The sequence below is a fragment of the Mobula birostris genome, chromosome 13, assembly GCF_030028105.1.
Source record: "Mobula birostris isolate sMobBir1 chromosome 13, sMobBir1.hap1, whole genome shotgun sequence".
Classification (NCBI taxonomy): Eukaryota; Metazoa; Chordata; class Chondrichthyes; order Myliobatiformes; family Myliobatidae; genus Mobula; species Mobula birostris.
Genome location: NC_092382.1, coordinates 207,684 through 218,384, shown reverse-complemented (window position 1 = coordinate 218,384; position 10,701 = coordinate 207,684). Strand labels below are relative to the sequence as shown.

Here is a 10,701-nt window from a genome sequence, read left to right as displayed (position 1 = left end):
CTGGAGAGAACCCTTCTGACTCAGAGTTTCCATTGATTCAGTCCGGAGCAAGTTTGGTGAGTCTCATTCACTCAAACACGGGTCCTTTACACATTACATACCCGTACGAAGGAAGGTACGAAATAATTGGAGTGGGCTGAATGTGCCCAGAGATAACGGTTATGCCTCTGTCTGACCCAGATACAATCACTCCAGGTCTCGTTACGTACTGTCAGTATCCCAGCTCTTTAAACTCACTCACATTCTCTCAGTGTTTGCTCATTTGAAGGTCCTGCATCATCTGAAGTAGCTTTTGGTCAGTTCTGATGTTTCCTTTCCTTGTTACGTTATAATCATCTCAAAATGCGTTGCCAATTTCCTCCCTTTATAAGAAGCCCCGAGTGCGTTGTGCTGTAGTGATTGTAGAAATGTGGAATTTCCATGAACGGCAGCAACATGCCATTGATTCCTCTGGCTATTGTCATCTCCTCTGACTATTGTATACTCGCCCTCGAATATATTGTCGTGTAGGCCTGCGCTGAGAACAGACCTGTTTTAAAGCAAAATGTCCCAACACTGCATTTTATTCAGTCCTCACTAGCAAATGGCAACCATTAATTTAGATTTACATACCTTGGTCTCATCAAGTACTTTCTACTAATTACATTGTCAGAACCTGCGAACGTGACATTAAGTAGAGGTGGAAATTCAAAGTAATTTTCCCATGGATGTTGTACATCAGACTCCAGCAAAGTCTTTGACAAGGTGTCACATGGCAGTTCGGTCTCGATGATTAGGTCCCATGGTGTCCGGAGAAAGCAAGTTGGATGTATTCGAAATTAGCTTCAAGGCAGCAAGCAAAGAGTACTGGTTGAAGGTTTCTCCTCGCAATGGAGATGAGTAATTTGTGGTGTGCCGCGAGGCTACAAGTCGAGACCTTTGATATTCGTTATTTTATAGCAATGATTTGGATGCGATTGCACAAGGCTTATTTGACTGGTAAATTCGCAGAATGCACAAGATTAGTAGTTGCTGTTCACAGGGAAGATTATCGTAGCATTTAGGGGATCTAAATAGACAGGAGGTGGTAAAGAGATTGCAAAACCAACCCGAGCAGCAACGGATTCATGCAGATGTTGGGGATTATGTGGAGGAAACAGCCAGAGGAAGTGGGATGAGGCAGCCGCAGTAGCATAATTCAAAAAGCAGGTGTAGATGGAGCGAAAAGGCCAGGAGGGAAATGGGCCCATCACAGGAAATTGTGGCCATCTTTATGGGCGCTGTGGTTGGCATTGTCTCGTTGGGCTGAACGGTCTGTATTTGTGCTCTATTGCTCTGTGACTCTGTCAGCAGATGCGCCTGGTATCACTGGATAGACATACAGAATGGTGTAGGAGTTGATGTTAACAGTGAATATTTGGTCCCTAAGCCAACTGCTGCTCTGATACAGGGGATGGAAATAGTGTCATATTTGAAAAGTAATCTACTTTCTCTGACTCACTGTCTGCTTGTTGTGTAATTCAGGGCATCACCAGCAGGGGGAGCTGTCCTGCACCGCGACCAAAGTGTAAACAAGACGACGACAATCAGCAATCGTCAGAATGGACACAGGTATGATCACAGGGATCTTTGAATTAAACTTCTGTCGCGTTTGTACACAGTAGTTCAGATGAAGAAACTTCCACAGATGTTAACAGGGCATAGAAAAGTTTCATTAAGCAGTGTCATTTATCCCACTGGTAGAGCAGCCTTGAGTAATTGATCAATCTAACAGTTCCAGCGCAGGGGACCTGACACCAGTAATGGTCGAATCACTCCGCTCACCAGGCAAAGCTCCACCTGAGTGAAAGGAGCAGGAGACCCTGAATCAGGTGGTTGTGACTGAAACACAGAAAGGAATGTGACAGCGGTCTTGTGGTTAATGTAAATGTTCAAGGTCAGGGTCAGTTTCACCTCCAGACAAGTTCTGAGGTGTAAAATATCTCCAACTATCATTTATAAAATTCAGAACCAGATAATAGAAGCATTTCCGGGACTTCAGAGATTCCGTGATAACAAACATTTCAGGTTTTGGAAGCAAAGCTATCAACTCACCCTCTGGCTTTCCTTGGCCGCGGCGCAAAGAAGAATAAGGATGTTTCCGAAATCTGTTTTCTGTAGCAGAGCGGAGAACATTACTAGTGTTGGGAATGGCTGAGGATCAGGATGCAGCTCATTGCAGATAAATTTGTGGTCTGCTTCCGTGTTTTAATACCCCAGTGAATGTCTGGGCTGTGGAGAAATGGTGAACGTGAGTTTCTAAATATTTTCCTACTGAGGTAATCTTCTAGCTGAATTTAAATTCCCAGGATCTCTGCTGGGAAACCCGGCATAACCAATGACCAAATGTCTGTCACCTATAGAAGTTGCGATTGTGCTCAAATCTGTGATTCCAGGTGGAATAAAAAAGGTATTACAGCCTGGAAACGGGTCCTTCGGCCCATCTAATTCATGCTGATCTAAATGTCTGAGCTCGCTCCGTTTTCCTGCAGCCTTTCCCAAATTTCCCTTGTAAACTTCTTCTATCCCATTTCCTACCCGCATGCTCTCAATTTTGTCATTTGATTTGTGTTTGCGGCCTCCTCTGACTGCACGCAATTTATACTCATCACCCGCCACGTGAAAAAAAAAAGCCACTTTTGGTCCCTTTTAAACGTCTGCGCTGAAATCTTAGACTCCTCTACCCTGGTAAAAGAAAAAAAAACTGTGACTATCTACCCTATCTACGCCCTGGATTATTTTATGCTCATATAAGGTCACCCTTCAAGCTCGTGAGCTCCAGGGCAAACCGTCCTAGCCGAACCATATAACACACAAAAAAAGCAACACACTAGTCCAGTACCGTAGTGGTCATTCTTCACCACACATTTTCCAGCTTAATCACCTCCATCCTATAGATTAGCAACTGCAACTACACACAAAGCTCTCTGAGCGAGACATTACCAATGACTTGCATAGTTGTTACATGACGTCATCAGGCGGGGGATAAGAAGGGCACCAGGGGAGCGGACAGCATAAATACCTAAGTTAGTGGTCAGCCTGCGACCCAGGGTACTGGACGATGTGCGTCTCCAGGGAATGGTCAGTCTGTGACCAAGGGGACTGGACATCGTGTGTCAAAGCGATTGGAGAATGTGTGATCCAGCAAACTGGACCATGTGTAATCCCGTTGCTGGTCTGTGTGTGACACTGACTACTGGACAGTAAGTGGCCCTGGGAGATTTTAGCTTGTGGAAGATAATCGCAGTGATATTTCCCAGTATCACCGGACACCACTGTATTAAGATCCCGTGGTCATCCGTGTGTTCAACTGCTGTGAATTCAGTGATCAGTATTACTGTGTCTCTCCTGTTATTTAACTGGGAGTGAATGTGTCCAGACACCGGCTTATCGTGATGGTCACCTGGCAGGATGTACGGTTCACATTCACCAGCACAGCCCCACTCCAGATCTGATCAGCCAGAGTCTCGGCTCCATTGCAGTCTGAATCAGTTTTGCTCAGATTTAAATCATACTCATATGACCTACAATTCATCACTTATTTCAGGGAGGAAATCGAAAGGAGTAGAAAAAGGACTGAAGAGGTTTTTACCAGGTGGACCGTAGGGGAAAGATGATCAGGACAAGGGAAGCAATGTACCAAAGCAGGGTCAGATTGAGTGCAATGTCCCAGAATGCAGTACGGCCGCAGCGGAAATGAAGCAAAGTCAGCCCAGAGACAGTGACGTCAGAGACACTGAGCAGGACCCTGGAACCAGTACAAGTGAGGCGACTGTCTGTCAGCCCAGAGACAGTGACGTCAGAGACACTGATCAGGACCCTGGAACCGGTACAAGTGAGGCGACTGTCTGTCAGCCCAGAGACAGTGACGTCAGAGACACTGAGCAGGACCCTGGAACCGGCACAAGTGAGGCGACTGTCTGTCAGCCCAGAGACAGTGACGTCAGAGACACTGATCAGGACCCTGGAACCAGCACAAGTGAGGCGACTGTCTGTCAGCCCAGAGACAGTGACGTCAGAGACACTGATCAGGACCCTGGAACCAGCACAAGTGAGGCGACTGTCTGTCAGCCCAGAGACAGTGACGTCAGAGACACTGATCAGGACCCTGGAACCAGTACAAGTGAGGCGACTGTCTGTCAGCCCAGAGACAGTGACGTCAGAGACACTGATCAGGACCCTGGAACCAGCACAAGTGAGGCGACTGTCTGTCAGCCCAGAGACAGTGACGTCAGAGACACTGAGCAGGACCCTGGAACCGGTACAAGTGAGGCGACTGTCTGTCAGCCCAGAGACAGTGACGTCAGAGACACTGATCAGGACCCTGGAACCGGTACAAGTGAGGCGACTGTCTGTCAGCCCAGAGACAGTGACGTCAGAGACACTGAGCAGGACCCTGGAACCAGCACAAGTGAGGCTACTGTCTGTCAGCCCAGAGACAGTGACGTCAGAGACACTGATCAGGACCCTGGAACCAGCACAAGTGAGGCGACTGTCTGTCAGCCCAGAGACAGTGACGTCAGAGACACTGATCAGGACCCTGGAACCGGTACAAGTGAGGCGACTGTCTGTCAGCCCAGAGACAGTGACGTCAGAGACGCTGAGCAGGACCCTGGAACCGGTACAAGTGAGGCGACTGTCTGTCAGCTCGGAAGCTCATTGAACACGGAATTGTCAAGTCCCCAACAAGGAGCAGATGAGTGAAATATGAGGGTGATGTGTTCACAGAATGAGACAGGGAGCGGGTAAATGTGAGGCCTTGTTGGATGGCTGGTCAGAGGAGGGGGGAATGTGTGGGTGTGGTACATGTGGTCCAGTGGGCAGCCGTTACACCACTACAGGAAATGTACTACCTGCTCTGAGGATTTCCAGGTTATGTATTGGAGGAAATGCAGCTCTCCAGATGAGGAGAGTATTTCCAGGATGGAGAGGGTATCTCTGGGAATCGAATATTACCGACAGTCCCAACATTTATTGCCTATCCAAAATTGAAATAGGTGAGTGGGTGGGATGGGGGATGGACTGGTTTGCATTAAATGTGGTCCTTCTGATACGTAATGCCCAGAGCATTGTTGGGTTGGTTTTAAGGTCGGTGTTTGGAGATGGGGAATTAATCCATTGTTTCTGTAGGCAGGTTCAAGACACGTTTTTTTTTGAGTTGTGTGATAGTGGTGGAGACGAGGGACAGCTGAGTTCAAGCCAACATTTTCCTTTCTATATTCACAGAACAAAGGTTTACAATCCCTGACCTCCTGGCACAGGGGGAGGAATATCGACTGTACCAGCTGACAAAGTTCTACAGGGACAGACTCATACAAGCGATTGAAGAAAAGGTTGAAAGACTTGGTTGGATGTTGACAAAGGAGGGACATTTCAGTAGAGAAGAAAATGAGGTGAGTGTAGTTTCTATATTGTCACAGAACTACATGGGAATTGAGACTTTGATCTCTGACTTGTCTGTCACAGATCTGGTTTCAGCTGTTAAGGTGGGGAGCCCTGGAAACTACAGTCTCAGGGTCACCTTTTCCTCTCCCACCTGCTGTATTTATCAGTGTGATATAAGGGCACTGGCAGCATATCTGGACTTTGAACGGACATTCACTCTGAAACTAATTTCAAATCTTGTCTGAACCGTCGGGCAGATTCACCCCATCTCATTGATCCAGGGTGAATATTAAACTGTCAGATTATAAATTGGGCCAACCGGCTTCACTGCCGTACTTGAGGGAGGGAAACCTGCTCACCATATTTGGTCTTGGCTCCGTGAGTTCCCAAATAATCTGTGGCTGACTTTTCATAGTCATTGAAAAGAACAGCACAGAAACAGGCCTTTTGGCCCATCCATTCCATGCCGGACTACTTAAACTGCCTATTCCTATTGACCTTCACCGGGCCATGGCGCTCTATCCCCTTATCATTAATGGATCTTCCAGACTTCTCTTAACTGCTTGTACTAACTGCTCTGTTAGCTAGTTTCACGCTCTTAGCACCCTCTGAGTCAACAAGTTTCACCTTTGTACCCCTTGAACTTTTCACCTTTCACCCTTTGCTGATAACCTCTTGTTGCAGTACCTCTTTACCTCAGTACAAAATGCCTGCTTGCATTTATCCGATCTATACCCACGTAATTGCGCACACTTTTATCAAATCTCCCCTCAGTCTTCTAAGTTCCAATGAATAAAGTCGTAACCAGTTCACTCTTTTCTTATAACTTAGGTCTTCCAGTCCCGGCAACATCCTCATCTAGTCAAGTCAAATTTACTTATAAAGCACATTTAAAAACAACACATGTTGACCAAAGTGCTGTAGAAACCATAACAAGTAGCTAAAATCACAAATACAAGAAACGCAGATATAAACAACAAGGCACACAGCTTATAGGCACAAAATAAACAGCACTTGAGCCTAAGCTCAAGCCAAAAACCAGCCACATCAGGAAGATTCAAACGCTAGTGAGTAAAGGTAAGTTTTGAGCCTGGACTTAAAAGAGTCAATGGAGGGGGTAGGTCTTATCGGGAGGGGAATGCTGTTCACAGTCTAGGGGCTACAACAGCAAAGGCGCGGTTACCCTTGACCTTAAATTTCGATCGTGGGACAGCCATGGGCCCCAAGTCAGCCGAACTGAGGGACCTGGAGGTAGAATAAGGGGTTTGAAGGTCTGCGTATTTTTTCTGTGTACTCTTTCAAACTAATTTCCATCTGTCCTGTAGGTAGGTGAGCAGAACTACACATAATATCCGAATTAGGCCTCACCAACGTCTTATACAGCATCATATCCCATCTACTGCACACGATATTTTCATTTATGAAGGTTAATATGCTAAGAAACTTTCTTTCAGATAGACAACTTGTGCACATTTGCAGCCACTTTCAATGACTTATTGACCTGTATTCCCTGATCACTTTGTTCTACCACACTTTTCAGTGCCCTACCCGTCGCTGTGTGAGATCAACCCTGCTTGGTCCTTCCAAAGTGCAACATCTTGCACTTGTCTGCATTAAATTGAATCAGCCCCTTTTAAGCCAATTCTCCAGTTGGTTCACATCTCACTGCAAGCTCTTGTAGTCTTCCTCTTTGTCCACTGCACCTTCCCAATGTTGGTGTCATCCGCAAATTTGCTGATCCAGTTAACTATAATTTCATCCAGATTTCGATGACAAACAACAACGGACACGGCACCGATCCCCGTGACACTGCACGAGTTACAGGCGCCAATCAGAAATGCAACAGTCTATGGCAACATTCCGCATTCTTCCAAAAAGCTAGTGTCTAATCCAGTTTACTACCTTACCTCGAATGCTGAGCAACTGATTCTTCTTGACAGACCTCCTATGCGGGACCTTGTCAAATACCATGCTGAAGTCCATGTAGACAATATCCACAACCTTCCTTTCAACAAATTTCCGGGTAACTTCCTTGAAAATCTCTAAGATTGGTTAGATGTGTAAGATCATGCACACAAAGCTGATATTTCACGACCACATAAATCAATAGTTTGACCTAAAAGGGAAGAAGAAAGCGCAAAACATAAAATATATCTGCTGACCAGCTGATATCTCATGATCCCAAAAATCAACAGGTTGTCCTAAAAAGGAAGAAGATCAATAGGTTATCCTGAAAGGGAAGAGACAAAACGAAAAAGAAATCTGATAACTTGCTGAATATCTAACTAATGAGAGGCAGGGACACACCATTTCAGGTCACTCATTTATTTTTTTTTTGTAATTTAATTGTTTAATTGAATTTCATCATCAAACGAACATTTCCTGAACATGTATTTCAGATACAGTACAGATATATCATATAATCATATTTGTCACAAATCTCCACATAATATTTATCTGAGGTATACACTTATAGAAAGGAGAAGAAAGAAAGAACAATCAAAAGAAGAAAACTATGTACGAAGTAGGGAGTGATTTTTTGCAACATATTCATTCACTTGTGAGAATAAAATCAGTCCTATGGGGTGTTATGCAGTTAATCCATTTTTTCCAGTATGAATAAAATTGTTCAAACTTATGATTAACAGACGCTGTTATCTTCTCCATTTTGTAAATATCCATTGTAATTTCCATCCATAGATTTAAAATTGGGCTCTCCTGTGATAACCATTTCCTGGTAAGGGTCATTTTACCAGCCACCAGCAGTACATTCATTAAAATTTATCTCTTTTCAATCATTCTTGAGGAATATACCCAAAATATATTGTCTTACTCTCTCAGGGTATTTCACATTTAAAGACATCTTGGAGGGCATTGTATCCCACTCCAATAGTCTTTGATAACAGGACATTCCCAGAAAATATGATAATGGTTTGCATTGTGATTTCCACAATTTTTCCAGCAAGCAGGGGAGTTACTATTATAATGGGATTTTTGAGAGGGTGTAATAAAATATCTTATCAAGTTTTTCCAGCGGAACTCCCTCCATTTCTGTGAACTGGTACACTTCCATTGATACCTCCATATTATTGTCCAGTCTTCCTCAAATATTATTATCCCTCCTTCCTTCTCCCATTTTGTTTTAACATATGAAGTCGAATGTGTTTTAAGATTTGACAAACACCTATAAAGGCTTGAAATTATTGTACTACTGTTGTGTGAATGATATGCTTTTCTAAATAGCTCTATCAGACATGTACTTGCCTTGGTTACATTTTTAACCGTACTATTAACATACTGTCGCATCTGTAAATACCTGCAAAAGTCTTGTTTTTCTAATAATTGTTTCTCTTTGAGCATTTCAAAACTGAACATTGTTCCTTCTTTCATTATATTGCAAATAGCTGTTATTCCTTTAGCTGTCCAGTCCTTAAATTTAACATCCAGTTTATTCAGCGTAATATCCGAGTCATATGCACACCATTTAAGAATTGCAATGTCTCTCTCTAGTTTATATTGTTTTATAATTGTTTTCCATATTTTAAGAGTCCATTTCACCCACGAGTTGTCAATATTATTTATGTAACTTTGTAGGTTGTTATCAGCCAAAATTGCCTGTGTGGGGATGGAAAGTATCTTCTCCTCAAAGTTTTTTTTTCCACTGAACTCCATATGATGGGTTGCACCAGCATATCACAGCTCTCAACTGTACTGAAAAATAATAATCTCTAAGAGGTGGTAGGCCCCACCCCCCTTTTCCTTGGCTAATTGCAAAGTTTTGAGACAAACTCTAGGCCTTTTACCTTGCCAAATATATCTTGATAGCATCTCGTTCCATTCATTGAATTGATTTTGGTTAATCTCTATTGGGAGGGTCTGAAAGAGATATAGTAGTCTGGGCAGTATATTCATTTTAATAGATTCAATCCTTGAACTGAGACCAAGAAAAGGAATTAGGTTCCATCTTGTTATATCCTCCTTATTTTTTTTATATATAGGCTGATAATTGCATTCTGATAATATTGCCAAATCTTTTGGCATAATGATGCCCAAATATTTGATGGATTTTGTTTGCCATGCCCAAGGATATCTACTTTCAATTTCTCTTGGTGGGCTATAGTTATATGAAAGTAGTTGGGTTTTATCTCTGTTCATCTCCTATCCTGAAAATTGGCCATATTGTTCAAAATATTGCATCAATTTAGGTAAAGAGTATGTTGGTTGCCCTAGACAGATCAAAATGCCATCCGCGTAACAGGCCAATTTATGCTCTTCCCTTTGATAGTAGTTCCCCTGATATCTTTATTTTATCTGATGTATTGAGCTAATGGTTCCAGATATAATGCCAAGTGTAGCGGTGACCATGCACAACCCTGTCTCGTGGCTGTTTCCAGGGTAAAACTATTAGATAAACATCCATTGATTTTAATCCTGGCAGTAGGATTGTCGTTTAGTGCCTGTATAGCTTTAGTAATTGTGTCATGTTGACCAAACTATGTAAAACTCTGTGAAGAAAATTCCAATTAACCAAATCAAATGCCTTTTCAGCTTTCACGCGTATCACTATTGCTTCAATTTCATTTTTATATGATCCATAATGTGAAGTGTCCTTCGTATATTATCTTGTGTTTGGCGCTGTTGCATAAAAACTATCTGATCATTATGTATCGGTGTGGGTAGAAACTCTTCTAATCATTTGGCCATGATGGGAGTAAATATTCTATAATCCACATTAAGAACAGATATTGGTCTAAATAACCCACATTCCATTTTATCCTTGCCTTCATTTGGTCCAGCTGAGATTATCACCTCCTTCCAGCTGAGTGGCATTTGCACCTTTCTTAGCGTCCAGTTCAGTGTGGGGAATAAAACAGGAATTAACTCATTTCTAAACTCTTTATAGCACTCTGTCCTATATCCATCTGATCCTGGTGACTTGCTTAATTTAAGCCTATTAATTGCAGTTTTTAGTTCAGCTTCAGTTATGTCAGCAGTCATTGTTCTATTTTGTTCTTCGCTTAAAGTGGGTAACTGTAAAGAATTCAGGAAGGTGTCAGTCTGGGTTATGCTTCTCCCTGGAACTTTGGAATATAGAGTTTTGTAAAATATTTCCAAAGCTTCTGGAATTTCACTTAGCTTATTTTTTTAATCAGTTTTGTTCTTAGATCCCTTATTCTATGAATAGTATTTTCTGCTATCTTTTCTTTGTTTCCACGTCAGTATCTTCATAGATTTAGATCTACTTTCATAGTGTCTCTGTTTCAGAAACATTACATTTTTTCTATTTTCTTGTGTAGT

At 42.8% G+C, this 10,701-nt stretch overlaps 1 protein-coding gene across 1 annotated transcript in view; it reads left to right on the top strand.

The window, feature by feature from the left end:
* Nucleotides 1-1,539: 1,539 nt before the first annotated feature.
* LOC140208172 (NACHT, LRR and PYD domains-containing protein 3-like) overlaps nt 1,540-10,701 on the top strand; it is a 28,764-nt gene continuing 19,602 nt past the window's right edge. The window contains exons 1-2 of the mRNA XM_072276661.1: nt 1,540-1,590; nt 5,245-5,411. Coding sequence (XP_072132762.1) covers nt 1,581-1,590; nt 5,245-5,411 — 177 coding nt within the window. The 5' untranslated portion in view covers nt 1,540-1,580. The remainder of the gene's footprint in view (nt 1,591-5,244; nt 5,412-10,701) is intronic.